At 39.5% G+C, this 19,568-nt stretch overlaps 1 protein-coding gene across 1 annotated transcript in view; it reads right to left on the reverse strand.

Annotated features, from left to right (window-relative positions):
• Positions 1-16,539, reverse strand: part of phf21b (PHD finger protein 21B) — a 102,829-nt gene extending 86,290 nt beyond the window's left edge. The window contains exons 1-2 of the mRNA XM_007894668.2: positions 16,276-16,539; positions 15,741-15,773 (exon numbers count right to left, since the gene is read on the reverse strand). Of these exons, the coding sequence (XP_007892859.1) occupies positions 15,741-15,773; positions 16,276-16,329 (87 nt within the window). The 5' untranslated portion in view covers positions 16,330-16,539. The remainder of the gene's footprint in view (positions 1-15,740; positions 15,774-16,275) is intronic.
• Positions 16,540-19,568: the final 3,029 nt, after the last annotated feature.

Consider the following 19,568-nt stretch of genomic DNA (forward strand, 5'->3'; position numbering starts at 1 on the left):
TGTTGTGGGCTAAATGCTAGATGATTTAAGCAACAGCTTGATGAAGTATGGGAACATTGTATGGTATTCTGGGAAGATGAGATCAAATGAGCTGGAGCCTTCTACATTGAAATCTCCCTTGTGTTCTTGTGACTGTAGATTTTTGTTTAGTCACAATTAGTCAATGCCAGTACAAATGTGAAACATTTCTGAAGTTTGTGCTCAATGATCTTGTGTTTCCAGGCAGGGCAAAACCTTGGGCAAGTTTCCTTACTCCACACGCCTAATAATCCCTCCAAAAACAAAAAACAATAATAAATTGGCCATTTTCAATCCATTATTATTATTATTATTCTCTGGATGGTCCAAACACGTTCAAGTTGAAATGGTCAAATAACCCTACTGTTTTTCAAAATAAGATACTTGAGACAACAGTCATGATACAGGCCGCGGTGAAATATTGTGAATACTGCTTAAAGCTTAATAATAGTAATGAAGCCCTTGGTGTGGTCACTATGAATTTTCTTCCAGCAGGTTACCATCACAGAGCTGAGTTGGAGCAGGCATCCTTGACTTCAACTCAGTAAAGTGGGCCTGCGAAAATAATACATTTGGGAAGAGTCAAAAGTGGTAACAAAAACTGACAAAAAAAATATGAAAACAGAGGGGAAAATATTTTTTTTCAAACACCAAAGTCTGAGAAAGCAGTGGTACTGACAGAATGCAAAGTGAATTGTATCAGGCATCAAATGGATGGCATCATTCCCACAATTCTCCTTTGCCCACTCAGTCAAAAATGCCTACACAGTTTGAGAATTATGCTGAGGATTTTAGAATCATTAAGATATTACCAAATCATTAACTCTTTTGGTACATGAAAAATTTCCAAACCACATCAGAGTTGCAAGTGGGATCATAACTTTTAAAATGGTAAGCAATTTTAGATTTCAGCATTTTCAAGCCAGAGAGCACCACATAAAACTATGTTCTTGCCTGCATTTATTGTTAGCAGAATTTGGTCCTAGTGCCTTACCTATGTCTTTTGGTGGCATTATCAAAAGTTAAGATGTAATTGATCAATGTTATCTATTAAATGTACTTTTGTTCATAATTTGTTGGTTACAGATGTCATTAATGTAAGCATTACACATTTGCCATCTTTTCTTAACAGTTAAGTGGTAGCTTGTGTTTTATTGTGGAACAGCAAGAACTAATCACCCATTTTATCAGGTAGGTCTCTCTTCGAATCCTATTTCCATTTTTTGTCCATCAGCTTTGCCTTAATTTTAATAAAATGCTGTTGACATATTTACCAACTTTTTCTTGCACCCACCGAGTAAGGTTGGTTTCCGGTTTTCCTTAATTTGTACCTTATGCCTTCTTACCTAAAAAGGTTTTCACGGTGTTTCACCACCCCCCACTCACCCAACTGACTCATCTACCCCAAACTCTCTGGATGCCCCGTCTTGTTGCTTTTCACCATTACTACAATTGAATATCAACCACTGCTGCTTAAGTTTCCCTCTTTTCAGATGTCATTTTACTTTTGTCCACAAGTTATATGGAACTGTTACGCAGATAAAAGTGTAGCAACTTAAGAGACGTTCACTTATTCTTAGAACATATCTCATCTGTTGAAGTAATGCTGAAAACATTCATTAAGAGACACTGCCACAGCACAAGATGATACTCTATTTACTCTGCTCATAGCATAATACTAAGCCAGCAACATCAAAATTATTTTATCACTTACCTCAGGTGCCATTTTGCAATGTTGAAATTGACCTTGTATTGCAGTATGCATGATTTATACAGCTCTTTGACCCTTCTTCAACAGACAGCTTGCGTGTTCCTTCCTACACTACATTCTACAAACAACTCCAGCTGGTCAATCAGAAGGGAAGCATAACCGCCTGGAGCACTTTAAGCATAGGCAACATTTGTACAGCCAGCATATCTTTAGTCACATATTTAATAATCAATGATTACCACAAAGTTTTTCCAAGGTTCTATACTTTGCATTTCCCAAAAGCATTTACATGAATACATTTAAATGTGAAATAAGTTCATTTTTAACTACCAGTGCAGCTGATAACCTAAATCACCAGCGTACATCAACAGGTTTGACAAATACCACAATAATCAATCTGTCAAAAGCTGGATCAATTGATCAGAGCATAACTGTAAAATAAACAAATTACGAGCAGTGAGGTTCAACTCTCTAACTACGAAGTGATGGAATGCATGATCACTCTGTTGATTGTTCACTTGGCTCATTTTGGGTTTGTCAGTGAAAAGATAGGACTCAGATGCATGGCACTTCACATTAAAGGAGGGAAGGGGATAATGTTAAGAGAAAGACTCAATTTTTGGAAACTGGATCAGAAGTAGCGGTGGCAGAGCTCTGGAGGCAAATCAATTGGCCAACAATGTATGCTAGGAAATCATACTTACCTTTCGAGAACAGCTGCAGTATAGGATAGATGACAATATTTAACGGAATTTTTTACATGAATTACATTAAAAAAAACTCAAAATTTAAGAAAAACTTATATAACTTAAATGAAATAAGCCATGGTGTTTCTTTTGGTAACATATCTGGAACACAAGCACTTGTTTGAATCTGGTGAAAGAAACTAACAAGAGATACCCCAATGGGCTGCAACTGTAAAGCCCAGGTTAAATGTTCAATTCTCAAAAAGGCAACACGTTAACAGTTATTTTTTAATACACATGATTTTGCTTTCTCTGTCTTTGGAGTATTTCTATATTGCACAGAATCCAGAGCCGAAGGACGAGCTGAACATAGACCCAAATTATTGTCAGTTATTGTACAGGATATGTCAGGAATCCATCTTCACATCAATAGCTTACCATATTTGTAATCCAATATGCGATCTGGGCAATATTTTACAAAAGATCTTAAATACAGGAATGTGTTTATTATTGGAGAAAATATCAAAAATAAAAGAACTCGATGAACTACTACCTAGTACAAAAGCAAAGGAAGAGATATCCATGATGTTCCAGTTTCAATCTCTGACCCACAATTACAGTGAAACCCTGTTAGAACATGTCCATTTGCATGAAGATTTGCTTAAAGCATAGGTCCAGTGTAGACCCAAGCATCACCAGAAGATTTTAGCTTCCAGCTCTGACAAGCCATTGTCCAGGTCATCAAAAAGGGAAATAGATAAACACCTAAAAAGAGCAACCTACCAGGGCATGGGGAAAGAGCAAGTAACTGGAACAGAAAGGATTGTTCTTAAAAGAGGCAACATAGGGCATAATGGACCAAATGGCCTTCTTCTATGCTGTAAGTTTTTAAACACTTTATCACACTAGTCACTTCCTCCACATGCGTACAAACATGAAGCAACTGTCACTGGTGTCATTTTCTGCACACTGCCCTTGTGCATTGACCTTTTCTGTACCCAATTCTGATTGCACTCGATTCTTCTTACGTGAAAGGTGCTCTGTAAGTCTAAGTTACTGGTACAAAAGTGGACATTTTTTTCCTGTCCTGTGCACAGGAAATGATAGCCACAGTGACCTTACAACCTGGAAAATGATCACTTTTAAAGTCTAAAAGATATCAATGATAATAAACCTTATATTTGATATAGTACCTTTCATGTCGGGAGAACATCTCAAAGCACTTCACAGGATACAACTAATAACTGAAAAATCGAAAAAAAAGGCAATGATATAATCCATCTAAAATGAAAACAAAATAAAAGCTGATATCCAGCAACCTACCCAAGGGTAACAATAATTCCATTTATGATAAGAATACCTTTTAAAATTGTTCCATAAAAGTTACGACTTTTGTCCTCATGATTTGGTTCTCTAGTGAGAAATGTTTCTACTTTTGGCACCAACAATGTACATTACATAGCAGCTGTACACAATAGGAATCAAGTGAATGAGGATCAGGTAAAACAGAGGTCAGGTGCAGTTTAAATTTCCTCCATGATATGCCTAAATTCCAATCTCAGAAAAGCATTCTTCATTCTACACAAAAATATCACATTTCCATTAACAGTATCAAACATTCTTATGAAAATAGTGTTGAATAGGCGTTCCCTGTAGCTCAATGGTTAGAGCACTCGCCTCGCAAGTGAGAGACCTGGGATCAATTCCCAGCCGGGGGCGAACCCTTGGGCAAGTTTCCTTACTCCACACGCCTGATAATAATCCCTCAAGAAAAACAATAATTAAAAAAAGGTCACTTCAATCCATGACTGTCTGTGGGGCATCGCTATGCGCAATTAGCTGCCACATTTCACCCACAAATATACAGTCAATTCACTTTACAGTATATTCTGTGATGTGCTTTGAGAAGTCTAGAAGACATGAAAAGCGCAATATCAAATGCAAGGATATTATTATTGATAAAAGGCAGTTTGTACTGGGGAAAGCCTGTCAACAAATGGATGGGATTATTGGTTAATCACTGTTCCTGAGTTAATAAAACCTTCTTGGATCTTTGTAAGGTAAACCTTTGAGCCAGAAAACCAGCTTGGGGGTCCAGGCAAAAGTGAGAATCTTCAACGGCCTGTCTTGCCAACAGAAGTCATAGCAAATTTGTTTTAAAAATTTACATAATCAAAAACAGGAAATAAAAACATCCAACGCTTGGACCAAGCAGATTATCTCACAATATGTACAATTTGCACAAGATTTTATTTCTGAATTAGCTGGCCTTCATACTGCAAGTGTAAATTTAACCAATCACAAACAGTTAAAACATAAAAAAAGTAGTCTGCACATTGCAGGAACAAGAATGCTAACAATCGTGTCAACGTGGGAAAATTACTGTGCAGAGCTATCAGCAAGCAGGCTCTCCCAAAATGGTATGTATAAAATGTGTTGCTATGATACAAGCTGCTAAAGAAGTTCATTAAAGGCATGTGTTAAACAAAGCTGCCAGACGGAACTCTTTTTAAAGACTGCTTATTTGATTTCACTCTGTGTTGTCATAATTAGAATCCACTGACTGAAGGATTGAGTTCTCTTCAACTTCAATTCAATAAACAGCTTGGTAAAGAAAGCTACAAATGACTGGCTTATTTAAGGGAAGATTACTACACACAACTGTGTACCGTCAAACATTTCATATTAAATGGAAAAAACAGAGTTAGCTTCAGTCTTTTCGAAAGCAATATATATTGAAAGATCAAATAAATTTACCTTCAAACTAAATCATCCCCACTCCCTCCATAGCAGCTCCTGCTTTTAATAAGAAACTCTATTAAAAAAAATCCTGTCTCATGTCCCAAATCCTTTTTAGGAATCCTCAAAGGAGGTTGACATCCCTGCGCGACAGCCAATAGATCGAGTGGAACAGGAACAGTTTCTATTGGCTATTATACAGAAATTCCCACCCCCTTTAAGACAATCCTCATTTGATGGTTTTCTCCATCTCTCCCCTTCTATGAATCTCTCCAACTTTCTCCATATATATTATATACATGTGTATATTCCATCTTTCTCTGACTAACTGTATATGCATATATCACTATACATACTCAACACTTGCCTTTGTGTAACCAAACAAAGTGGTTCATACACACAAAGTTACTAAGAATACGAATAAATGTTGTCCCTTGTTCCCCTCAGCTTCACGCATGCGCACAACTGCATGTCTCCATTTTATCTGGGATGGGAACCCCAGCCAATTTTCCTTTCACTAGCATTAAATTATAACATCCCACAAAAGTCCTAGCTAAAACTGCTAATACATATTAGGAATAAATTAAGGGCCTTCCTTGTTGGGATTCCGTCGTACACCAAATTAGGAATAAAAGCTTTTGTTCTAGATTTTCCCCCCCAATGCCTGACAATTAGAGGCACCGTGAAATTATTTTGTTAATGCATAATTTTATTTTTATTTTTCAGGAATTATTTTATTTTGCTTTGTCCATTAAAACTGTAGTTTTATTTTGTTATTAGATTTACATTAATAAAATACCTCAAAAAATACAACAACAGCCCTTGCATCTCTCATCTTCGAGACATCTCAAACCACATACAGAGCTTCCCAAAGCCAAACACTCGACTGGACGGAATAACAGGAGCAAAGGGTACCGGACAGCGACCGGCATCATCAGACGTATGCGTTCCCAAGCTGCCTGCACGCACAGATGACGAAGATGAACATGGGGTGTTACCGAGCTTCATCGGCTGCTGATACTTAATGCCCCTGCCGTTCCCTCCTCTGACACGCTGCCACAAAACAGAACAAGGACATGTTGCAAACTTTCCTCGTCTCCCGCAACATCACCTCTGACTAGTGCATCCCCACCACGTAATCTCGCTCCATTTGTAATGATTTTTTTTGTTATATCATTTTATACATTGTTTTTCATTTTATTTTGTGTTATTTTCCATTTGCAAAAAAGGGGCTCTGATAATGTACAGATACTAGAGAAAAAACACCTTTATAATCAACAGATTTTAACTTTCCCTGACAATTTTCCTTCCTCTTCCTTGGAGGTGGATACTCAACTCTTATTGGTGTATGGTTACACAGGAGCCATCAACACTTTGGTTGTAAGTAACTATTCCTCACATTACAGTGTAAAATGTTTTAGCATGCTATTCAATTGTGCAGAGCATTGCGGCAACATCTGATGATCTTCTCACCTAATAAGCAAGCAATTGCACTTTCCAGGCTGGTCACTGGATAATTTTCCCTTTCCTAGCCCAATGCCACCAATATTATTGCCATGCCTTAACTACTGCACTGCATGAGATAATTCTTGCATTTTTTAGATATAGCGCCTTAGATGAGCTAATTTAGCACAAACCATGAATCTAACCTGCATTCTGATTGGTATGGCTTACTGTTGCATCTGGCAGAGCCTTTACTGATTGGCATGAGCTCACATAAATATTCTCCAGATTTCTCTGAACTCAATTCATGCTTTAATTCTAACAATGTTGACCTTAGGTACTAAAAAAAAGTTTTGTTGTACAAATTTGAGGGGAAAATTTTTCAAACAAACTTTTACACTCCAGAAAAAGAATAAAGTTCCAAAACATTACACTGGAAGCTTGACCCATTTAAATTTTGTTGACAAGAGCGCTTGGTTTCCTAAAACCAACCTGACAATCCATCTTTCATTTTTTCTTATTTAACTTGCTGCAGTTCTATTTAACACGTCTCTGGTTGTCTTCTCATCATACTCAAACAATGGCTCTACTTGACAATTTAGTACAAGAAAAGAAAAAAGTTAACATTGCTGAACATAAAAGTTGATTTATACATTGATGCAGCAATACAAATGTTGGATGAATTCTATTAATAACATTTCTGAATTATCAACTAAGAGCAAACATTGGGTAAAGATTGGAATTCACTCTAAATCGGTATTGCACTTGTCTGCAGGATTTCTATTAACATTTGTCCATCTCAGCTATGATTATGTGAACCGAGTTGACATTTGCAAATAAAAATATTTAAAATTTGCAACAGAAACCATGGAAGAGACAGTCTGAGACCTGAGGAACAATATCTTACAAATCACACTCAAGGGAGAAACGAGGAGATGTGGTGGTTTGGATAGAATGGTGGTTTAAGGATAGGAATCAGAGAGTAGAGTTTAAAGTATGTTTTTCTGATTGGTGGAAGATAAATTAGTGGTGTGCTGAGGCAGCCCGTGCTGGTACCTCTCCTTTTTTTCCATACACATTAATGACCTCGACTTAAATATAGCGATATGGTATCAATGTTTGCATTTGATACAGAGCTTGAAGGTACAGTGAATGGTGAGGAGGGCGGCAAGAGACTGCAGGAGGACTTAAGCAGATTAGCACCATGGTAGATCAAGTTTATTGAAATGAAATATGAAGAGATTCATTTTGGCAGAAAATTTTGGTAGAGCATTTATTGAATGGCAGGACCTTGCAAGGAACAAACAGACTTGGGAGTTTCAGGAGTTTCAGGTCACGCAAGTGAAAAGGTTTGTGTTGTGAAAATGTTAATAGTATTCTGGGTTTTATACAAATGGGCATAGAGTCCAAAAGCAAAGCAATAATGCTAACGTTGTACTAATCATTGGTTTAGCTGCAGCTGGGATACTGTGTTGAGTTTTGAGCACCTCATTTCAGGAAAGAAAATGATTCTATATTCTTAGCAAAAAAAGGAGAGGTTGGGGTGGGGGAGCGGTCGAGAAAGATTGGAAGATTTCAGCAACAATATTCAGCATTACTATCCCTCTCAAAACATTCTTGACAAAAGTATTTTTTTAAAAAATCAGAATTAAGTCAATTTCCAATTTGAGGCATCTTGGTCCTTTTTCCTCCCATGCAACAAACTTGTTACAATTAGATTGTTGATTAAATGCCAGAATTTTTCATACAATAAAATTCTACTCTCATGAAAAATAGATCATATTATCTTTATACGGAATTTACCTCTAGGCTATTTATTAAGTGGTCTTTTACACCAAATGAAACATCCATTTAATAAGGCCTATTATTAGCAGCAACTTGCATTTCATTGGACAAGAGGCAGAAATGCAAAACAAAGTTAAAAACTTTCAATTACAATACAAACCAGTTTGTCCTGTGAATCTGTAAATTATTTTGCCCAGCTACAGCTAAAATCATACACTTGGCCTTTAAAAACAGCTACACAATGTCACAGTCCACTATTGGGACTTGATGGAAAAAATGCCCCTGGGTAAGATTGGTCAATGACAACTCAATTATACAGGATGAATACAGAATTCTGGGGCAGGCCTTAATTAAATATTTTCAAAACAGTCACTTTTTGCAGTCCCGCAGAAAGTAACTCGGCTTCCTGTGATATATGAGGAATACGTATGCAGTATCGCTGATGTGTGCAAATTTCAGCACCAACTTCCCTCATGACAAGTATCTGCATGGAGTCAAGAATAGCCTGGAGGCAGATCTGGGGCACCAGTTATCAGTCTCGCGCTAAGAACAAGCATGCAAACAAAGTCATGCTACTTCTACCCCAATACAGCAGGGCCCACTCAAACTGTTATCAGTGGGTCCAATGCTGCAGAGATGATTCCCAGAACTGGATAAGCAAAGCTGAAGGACTGTGCCCAGTCAGGGACCCTACCACATATTTTCTGGGACTGCAAAGATCTGGGGATTTGGGTCATTAGTAGCATCAACAAGATCACCAGTCTGAAAGCCCTGTTGGTCTGGGTGCTCTGTCTACTGAGGGTTCTGCTTCAATCCATCAGTAGAGGCACTTGCACCAGAAGAGACATCTATACCTTGCCCTGCTGCCAGTGCGTGGTTGTTTCCCAGTTATAGAAACATATGAACCCACCAACAAAGGCTATGTGGAAAGGGAAATTGCACTTGCAGAAAAAGTATTAAGTCTCCATTTGTAGCTTGGAAAATGCCAATAGACCTGGGATTCCTTCCCAAAAGCCCTCCCACCTTGCAAGCACAGGGACATCTAGCTTGACTCAGGTTCACATTCCTTGCTTTCCCAGGCCAATGACTCCCTGGTCTGATAAGTCCTGCAATAAAAGATATTATAGTGTAGGAAGGATAAGGTCTGCCTATTGTCTACCACGCTGTCCTGACTAATGATATTTAGATAATAGTAACATTTGGCCACTAACAAATGAGAAATAACATTTACAGCAAAGTATTTGTTGTACATGAGATGTTTGTAAACACAAATTCTATGTTGTTCGATTTGTATGTTTGTCGTTGATTATGTTTAGTTTTTTTAATAAATAAAAATGTTTCCCAAAATAACCAGCTGCAAAGTAATACGAATTTCACTTCTTGGCATAAATATTAAAAACGTACTTCAGATGAACTGGTCAGATATTACAAAATAAATGCTCAAAAGCAGATCTTCATTACCTGGACTTAAAATGATCTATTTTAGCCTCATGGTGGTGCTGGATCATCCAGAAACAGCAAGAGCCATCATCCATTAATTAGGAGAAACTATTTTAGGTGGAGGAAAGCAATTTTGTTATTACTTATTCTTCTTTGCTGTGTGCAGCATTTTTGCTGTGTAGAACCAATATACAAAAATAATTTAGCAAGCAGCAAAAATAATTGGCTAATTAATTTAAAGCTAATCTGTTTTAATTAGAATAACTTACTTTCTGGCAGCGATCCATTGTAGTTTGTGAGAACGATAAGTTGCTTTTTTTCGTTACCACAGCAAAGGCAGGCTTTACACATTTCACCACATTGGTGTTGTCAAAGGTTACAACAGAACTAAGCTGTTTCAGCACTTTTATACAGCATACTGGAAATTATTACCATACAATGATAAGCAACTGTGCAGCTGATACTGACAAGCTGAAGGGTCAATTCTTAAAACCTGTTAAGAAAAGATACTTTAATAAAAAGACAATTTTACAATGAAGTATTTTATAATCTGAAGAGCAGTAACTAAACTAGCAAATGCATGAAAAAAACAAGACAATAGACCAGTGTGTCAACATTATTTCAATAAAAATACAGAATGAATGACCAGTGATTTGTTATGGCCATCATTGGCCCCTCGGATTGGTACAAAAACATAGCTGCACTTTTTCCTGCATTTGATTCAGTTTTATTTTCTTGCTAGATAAAAACTTTTTAAACCTATTAGAGTCAACTACTACAAATAACATATCAAGGGATTGGGCATCAGTGATGTTCTTCAAATGAATAAGCTTAGAAACGAATTCAAAGTCAATTAAAATCAATTGTTCTGTACTGACAGTAGGCGTCTAAAGTGTTATAAACATTATAGTCACTTTATTCACAAAGACTATATAGCATATCAAGCATGTTTTAATCTCTCAGCATGTTTAATATGTTTGCAGGAAAGCAAAGAAAAGTGGGAACAAAGTGAAAATAGATTTGTTTTCTCGCGGTAGATATTAGAAGAGGAAACAAAGTACTCAAAAAAATCTTATGTGAGAAAATACATCCAAAAGTTATTTCATTAAACTGTAATCATGGAAAGATTGGTATACACTGGCAATTTCAGTGAAGATGAAATGTAAATTCATAAGGAGAACATATACTTAAATACACTTTCTCAAAAAATATAGTAACTCGTGCAACACAAGTCAACATTGTTGGTACAATTTCTTCAAGGTATACAATGCACTGGACCAGCAAATGGACTCTTCACGTATTACATCATGTTATGTGAAGGATAACATTCTGCGCAAACAACAGTGAAGTGACACTAAGAAGCATTATTACTGTGCTTCATTACATTAAATTATATTAAACAACCTCATACATGCAAAGGGTTTCCTATCAACATTCACTCACTGAAAGCATGTAGTGAATAATTTCAAACCCATCAGTTGCCCAAGTAACAAATCACAGAAAAAGAGACTGCATTATCACTGATTTACTGGCGAGGCAGTAAAGTAGCAGCAATCAGCTTCATCACAATCTATTTACGTTAATATGCATAGAAGTTCTAAAAGGGATTTCCCCCCCTCTTCTCTCCACACACATTTTATTGTTTGTGCCTTCCTTCTTTGGTTACATACTTACAGGTAAGAGACATATGTGGCGTCAAACAAACTAGATATTTTGGCTAGATGTTCCTTGGAGTATTTTTACGTGCTGATGAACATCAAACCCGTTTCATTTTGTGGTCTCTTAATTTAAATTTTGTTCAATTTTACACATCATTAATTTTCATGGTTTTGGGCTGTTTTATATGTAAGCACTCACAATGAGAATGTTAGCCAGCATTATAGAAAGCTAACAGCATTATTTGAAAAAAATAGAATTTTCCTGCATTTTTGTTGCCTTCAGTAACAATTATTTCCTATGCATTCAAAACACTGTAGCTCTACTTTAAACATCAATGGACTAAATTTCCAATTTCCAGGCTTTCTTTTGTGTTACAAGTGAGGATACAAAAACTGCTGGGTGACATGAAAGCTTTGAACAAATGGGCAGGGGCTGGGCTGGGGGGTAAAAAGCGGCAATTGTTATTTTCTGCAATGCAGAAAGGATCATATGCCTCGAAAAGTTGTTCAAAACCTCCAAATTAGCAACAAGAGTGAACAATACATTTAATTAGTATATTTACTCTTCTGAAATACCCTCCACTGGTTTTATATCTATTTTCTAGGAATTTGCATTTCCATAGGAGAAATCAACATTAATCTTACTCAGATCAAAACACAATCTCTCTCAACAGTGAAGTGACACTAAGAAGCATTATTACTGTGCTTCATTACATTAAATTATATTAAACAACCTCATATGTGCAAAGGGTTTCCTATCAACATTTACTTATTGGAAGCATGTAGTGAATTATTTCAAACCCATCCATTAAATCTGTCATTTTGATCAGCTGATTAAAATATGTTTTTTTCAGCCAATATTTTAAATAGTAGTGAAGATTAAATGTTCAGGCTGAAATCCAAAATAACCCAATTCAGAGGAAGCCAAGAAGAGAAAAAAGTAAAGCCACTGTAAACTTCAACAAATTCCATCTTAGCAAACAACCAGCAAATAATAAGTAACAAAACGTTTCAAAATGGTGTGTGGAAAATGAAAGATGGAATATAAGCCAATTGAAGCAGCTGCACAACTGAACTAGAACAATCTACAATAAAGCAATCATGCTCGTTTTTAAGCAATATTAAGACATGCCTGGCAGACTCAGTAACAAAAGCCACACATCTTAACCAAATAATAGAAAAAGTCCGGAGTTAAAACTAAATATTTTGCGATCAAAATGTTTTTAAAATCAACATGTGAATTCAAAAGAACATCAATACAATCATGTAATTTAAGCTTTCTGGCATCAAAAACATTGCCACATTTCAGTTAAACATGCTGTTCTTATATTGTTTTGTTTATGTACATGTATTTTACAATCTAATTAAAAATTGAAAAAAGTGAGTCGCTGCAAAATTTGACAATACCTTGGTAGCCAACACAATGAAATTGAAAAAGATGCATCTCATTGTTCACTTGGAGATAAAATAAAAAAATTAGTACCCAAAGCCCTTGGATTCTCCCCATGCCTCAAAATTAATATTTAGCTGTACAGAAACACAAAGGTCCCAACTTCTATCTCTGGTCAATGCTTAGTTAACTGATCTCAGTTTAAATGGCAGAATAACACTGCACTTGACCATTGTTTCAGGGCTGGAAAGAAATCCATCAGGGCTTCCATGCTACCTTACTGAATTCGTTGAGCACAAAAACGTTGTTTACCGTTGTGAAAAATAGTCACTTAGATGAGGTAAAAGCAAGCCATAAGTGTCATAATAATAATCTTTGCACTTGATATAGCACGTTTAATGTCTGAAACACATCATAAAGGTTTCCACAGAATATACTGTAAATTGAAATGACTTTGTTTAGATGTGGAATGTGGCAGCCAATTTGTACACAGCAATGTCTCACCAACAACCATGAAATTAGTTTTGGGGGAATAATATTTGGGGGATTGCTGGCCACGATATTCAAATAGTAACATTCAGATCTTTTGGATCTTTATCACCACCTGAACAAGCAGACAAGACCTCAATTTCACATCTTATCTGAAGTTATGGTCCTCTAACATTACTGCATACCACCCCAACATTGGAGTGTCAGCCTAGACCAAGTAGGCCTGAGCCTTCTGATTTTGAGGCAATAATACTACCGATTGAGCCAAGATGATGCTTTGAGAAAAGTGACATCCCACTGAAAGCAATGGAATTCCATGGAGTGACCATCTTCAGGAAAGTTATGGTCATCGGTATTTTGTGTGACAACTTGCCAAATAGTTATATTTTACGTCAATTTTCTAATCCAATTTAAATACAAAAGCAATTTCCATGGAACACAAATCACTGTTTCCCAAACAGCTATTTCCAAGTTATTAGTTATGGTACCTTGTCACAGTTGTTCCATGTTATCTACAGATTAGTACAAGTTTAATCAAGCAATAAAATCCAACTATATTTTAAAAAAATAGCTTTTCGGTAAGATTCCAACTGCAGTACCATATTGTGCAGTAACCAAACCCTGCCTAAAAAATAAAACTTTAATCCATGGGGGGGGAGGGGACAGAGGGAAGGAAGATCGTGTTACTGGTCAGGAAAAAGTAGGTGATCCGTGATGTACATACAGTGATTAAACATCCTCGTGTTCTGCTGAGTGGGACATTTGCTCCCCTCCCCCCTCCTAAAAAAATGGCATCAAAGCAATCAAAATGGCAATGTTAAGCATGAATGAGGACCCATCCCCCTTCAAACTCCGCTCTCTTCATTGCATAGTTTTCTCCATGTTAGGAAAAAACACAACACCCCTTTCTTACAAAATGGAAGCTTCCACTACGAAACTGAATGTGCTGGCAAGCAAATAAAATACAATTTCCTCCCCCCACCCCCCAAAAATAAGAATTTAAAATGGTTAATTTCCAATCCGACTGACAATGTCGCTGATTGACCTTAAAGAGTTGCCCCTTTCGATTTGCAGCCAAATTAAGACTCGTTTCCAACTTGGTGCTGCAAGCTGCATTCCAAAAGAAACAAGATCAATGGAGTTGAGAAAAGCTCAATGCGCTGAGCGCAAGCATTTTAATTTTTGTAACTACATAATGCGCAGAAAGCTTTGTGTGTGTTAATAGCACAGCAAAGTTGCACTTTTTGGAAAATGAAAAGATCGCTGAGAAGCAGAGTGCTGGACAGCGGCAGTGCGTTAAATGGCACTGTTCGTGGTTCTGAAATCTGTTCCATTGTAACAATCAGGGCTCTCCGCTAGAAGCTCCATCAACTGCTCCAAGTACACAACAAAGTCGGCCTTTAGAGTTCTCGGACGCCAACATTTGGATAATTTTAACTCCCTCTCAAAAGAAATGCAAGTCCGGAGTTCACCCCCAACCCCCGCCCCCGACACACACTTTTTTAATGATGGAAAATAAAAAGCAAAGTGATGCGGAGCCCGAATCAAAAGCTTATACGTCAAATCAGAACAAGGAGACAAGAGCACAGTAAATCAATAAAAACAATCAAATAAACTATTTAGGAATTCAGGTAAGAAATCAGTGAGACCTCCAGTTACATTTCCCGTTCTGCAGCATCACACGAGCAGGCTTTATAAACTTAATGTGAAATGTAGTTGCCAGTTTTTCCCCCCTTCTCTTCCACACTTGGAAAATATGTCGACCTATCCAAAATGGACGCCTCAGAATTTCTCTACTTAAGCCAGGCCACAACTTCACTTTATTTCGAAGCAAACTGGATCTTCAAAACAAATCAACATTTAAACTTTAGCAACAAATCGAGATATAAGTTTATTTCGTCACACATCCCTTTTACCTTGAGAGGTTACACATTCATTCCAACCAACACACACAGCCCCCCCCCCCCCCTCCTCCTCTGTCCTCTCTCCCCTCCCCCCACGCTTACTTTAAGTGAAAGTCATCACAAATATTAAATGGCTACTGTATACATTAAAACGTGGTCACAAGCTAAACCAGTTTCTCGCTTGTTCTTCACTAAGGTACATCATTCTGGATTATCTTTCGTGGAGTTGTTTAGCTCCGTTCTGGTAAAATATAGATTTTTTTAAAAATACATCTGCGATTTCTAGGATACGCAGGAGAAAATATATAGACTGTATATACTTTTTTAAAAAATACAATGTTAGTTTTTGTCACCGCGAGCTGCACACTCTCCAGCCACTGCTTCTGCGAAATGAGAGATCTCCACTGATAAAGTTTCTGATCATCTTCCCCAAGCATACCAGATAACAAAACACTTAAGGAAATAGATTTGTTTTACCTGTGGATCTTGCTTCATCTGTGCAACTAGTTTCTAAAAAAAAATTAAATGGATATACAGATATAAACAATTTTTTTAAAAAAAAATAAAAGGTCAGACAACGGTATAAGTTATCATGATTGGGAGGAACAAAGAGGCACGCAAACACTGCCAGTCAGTTTCGAGCAGCTCATAAATATTCAAGTCTCGTACTAATCTCCACACACACACACACACACAACCCAACCGCAATATCACTCCAAATCCTTGTTGCTCTAAACTCGAACAAACATCGCTTAAAACTCGTCACAAAGTTTAAAAAAAATCACAGTTACAAACGCATCGAGGAGGTGTATTACTGAAATGCGGACTGAAAATGCAAAAAAAAAAGGGTTGGGGGGGGGGGGGGGGGGTCTCGTTCACTTGTTCCACTAAAGAACTGCACAGCTTTCTCTCTCTCTCCCCCCCACTCACTCGCCTTTGATCCCCCTCAGCTGTTCCTCTCTCCCATTATCTCAACCACCAGTCAGACTTATAAGGTTTATTAGTCCTTTACCTGATGACACTGGATTTCTACTTTCAGTGCCTCTTGAAGGCTTTGCATCTCCATGGTTTGTACTTCAAAAGCACTTTTTTTTCTCAAGACACTTTGAATCCGAGCGAAATGAAGTTGGAGGATATTTTTTTGTGTGGTGGTGGTGGTGCTGGTGCTGGTTTGCTTGTCCTTTTGTGTGTGTTTGCTCACGTTCGTGCGTGTTTTAATCAAACTCGAGAATGGTTTCCCACCCCCCACCACCACCTTTGCGATTTTTTGTGTCCCAAAGAAAAAAAAAGCCAACAAAAGCCGACGACGACAACAACAACCGAACAGAACAAGTACACTCAGTCTGCAAAGCAAGTTCTTGCCTCTCTCGCTACGGGCACAGGACTCATCACTCACTTTACGCCATTTTTCGCAAAACTCTCCCCAAAGCGGCTCAGAAGAGTTCCCGCCGGCCCCCACCCGAGCGCGACCGCGACACCCGCGTGAGTCCGCGGCGGATGGCCCGACCTCCGGCCCCGCGGCCGTTAAATTTCCGTTAAGGTTTTGAAAATTCCGGGGACTATATTCGGCGCGAGCGAGCGCGCCTGGATTTCACTTTGCTCTTGAGCAAAAGTTGTGCCTCGGCTGCCAAGGCTAATGCCCGGGTACCCGGATGCAACTATGGAAGCGAACAACCAACCACCCCCCAACCCACCCCCTCACTCGCTCGCTCGCTCGCTCCCTCCCACTCCGCGCGCGCGCGCCCGCCCCGCCCGCGCGCCCGAGAAGGAGCAGTGCGCACGCGCGCTCCCCTCAGCACACACACACACACACACACAGATCAGCTGCACTACATAAGTAACTTACACAAGCACTCACTCTCTTCTCTCCTCCCCCCCCACCACCGCCCCCTTTATTCTTTCTTTTCCTTCGTGCTCACATCGTATTATTGCCGACCCGCCCCTCCGTGGGTATTTGGCTGTTTTTTTTTAAACCACATGCCCATGTTTTCTCATAACCTTTCTAAGGCATCGTAAAGGCATTTTTTTTTCCCCAAAAAAATACATTGAACGTCAATGCGTTAACGAAACCGGTAAAGTAAGTCGGCTTCGAGGATGTTTACAACCCACATTTGCACTTCTTCTTGCTGCATTAAAACAAAACTGACAAAAAAAATAGCCACGTTTTACTTTGCACTACATTTGCTTTAAAGTTTTATTTAGTTCGCAAATCGCAATATTATAGAGGAGGAGATGGCGACTGTGAGGGAAGCGATTTGGGGTTGTGCGGATTTGAACTCCACATTCCTGCTGCAGCAGAAGTGCTGTATTATCAGATTTGGCTGTACAATGGTGGAGGGTTTTTTTTTGGCTGCGTTCTTTGGGGTTCTCGCAGAGTTGAGGAAGTCGACCACTGAGCGGGAGAAAACGCTGTAAAGTACCGTGACATTTTTTTTAAAAAAAATATTCAATGCAGTCAATTTGCTGAACAAAACCCGGAGTTGAACATTGGAGAATTCTGCATAAAAACAACTTCATTAGCACTTTGTACATTTTTTTAATCCCAAGCCTTGCTCTGGATTGACGGCTGCTTGGCCCAATGAGAGCTCGCCAGCGGCCCACCGGGGAGGGCGGGAGCTGCGGCCCTTCAGCGGGATGGCATCGCGGCTGCGCGCATGCGTTGATTTTTTTTCATTATCACACCGTGCACCGGGGTTTCGGTGTTCAAATGTCACATGTGAAACAGAAAGCAAAATGCGTTGCAGGGAGTGCGGCGATCTGGGCTGCAAAGCGAGACGGGAACTGAGCGCGGCTCAGTCAGTGGGGCGCGCGCTCTCAAAGTTTGATTCATTAGTTGCAGAGGACGAGACGAGTTCGGGCTCCTGACTGACAGCCCGTGGAGGGCGGGGCCGTGCGAGGTCCCCGCCCCCCCCAGCGTCAGCCAATCACAAGTTGCGCTGCGGGGCGAGAAGGCGAAACGTTCGGAAATGGAACGCTTGCTGACGTCAGGGCGCCAATCGGCGGCGGCGGCGGCGGGGAGGAGGGGGGGGCGGGGCCTGAAGCCAAGTAAAGTCTTGGAGTTGCGAGGAAGAGGAATGGGGAAAGAAAAGGGGGAAAAAAAAGGTTCACAGCCAAAGGGGTGGGAATGGGGCGAGACATCGGGAGGAGCGCCGCGCTCGGGGGAGAGAGCGAGAGGGCAAGTTGAGATCGCGCACAATTCATTTACTCCTTTTTTTTAAAAAAAACATTATATATGGAAAAAAAAACAAACCACACAAAAAAAACCTCCCCCGAAAATCAGCGAACATTCCTGCACGGCGACTGGTCTGAAAACACACACACACACACCACACACACACACAACCAATAAAGGCGTTTACTCTACTCTCGATTCCTAATGAATCTCCTCCGACCTCAGCGTCCGCGGGTCAGATTGAACAGCGCCGCTGCCGTGTGCGGCGCGGCTCTCGGGCGCAATGAATTACATTTTGCAACGCGGTGTTACTTGTTCGCAAACGGAAACGCAAACGCAAACGAAGGTGTGTCGGTAACGGTTCCCGACGACCCCGCTCCGTATCAAAGCAGTGCGCGAGTCGGCCCGACTGCTGTTGTAAAGTCGGTGCTCAGCTGCTTGCGGTAAACCGCTGGGCCTCACCGCGGAGGGCATATTAATATTACAGGGGAGGAGAGACCAGGAAGTGTGTGGTGGGGGGGAACCCTATCAACGTCGAATTCGTGCTCTGGACGATGTGACGAGCGCATTGCAAACAACGCCACTCTTTTGTTGGAACATTTGAGTTTCCCTGACGAGATCGCGGAATTAGTTATGTACATATTCGTAAATGCATCAGTAATCTGGGTTCCCCTCCCCCGTTTAACCTTGGATCCACGATGCTACTGCTCTCGCTCTGCCCTCACGGCGTATCAGTCGCTGTTACTTTTCATGGCTCAGCGGTGAAACTCTGGAACTCCTTTCCTGAACGCCCAGTTCCCCCCTTTCAGTGCACCATCGACTTTTACCAGTTGTACAGCAAGTCAATAAATGCAGTTTTCTTTATTGTATTTCTTCTTCTCGGCTGCGTGAAGCCACAGCAATGCACGAACGCAAATCAGGACTCCACTCGAGGATATCACATTGTGGCGTTTGCAAAAAGGGGCTTTGGAAGTGCATCGCTCAGAAACATCACTGAATGAATCACAAAGCGAAATGCGCAAATTTGTGCTGCAGTGGGCAAAAAGTGCTTTTGAATATTTCATGGTGGTGTTTCTTCCAATATTAACGTAGTTAGTTTACTATTCACGTGTGGTTCTTAATCTGATATTACT

Source organism: Callorhinchus milii, unplaced genomic scaffold (assembly GCF_018977255.1).
Source record: "Callorhinchus milii isolate IMCB2004 unplaced genomic scaffold, IMCB_Cmil_1.0 Scaffold5, whole genome shotgun sequence".
In the NCBI taxonomy this organism is placed as follows: domain Eukaryota; kingdom Metazoa; phylum Chordata; class Chondrichthyes; order Chimaeriformes; family Callorhinchidae; genus Callorhinchus; species Callorhinchus milii.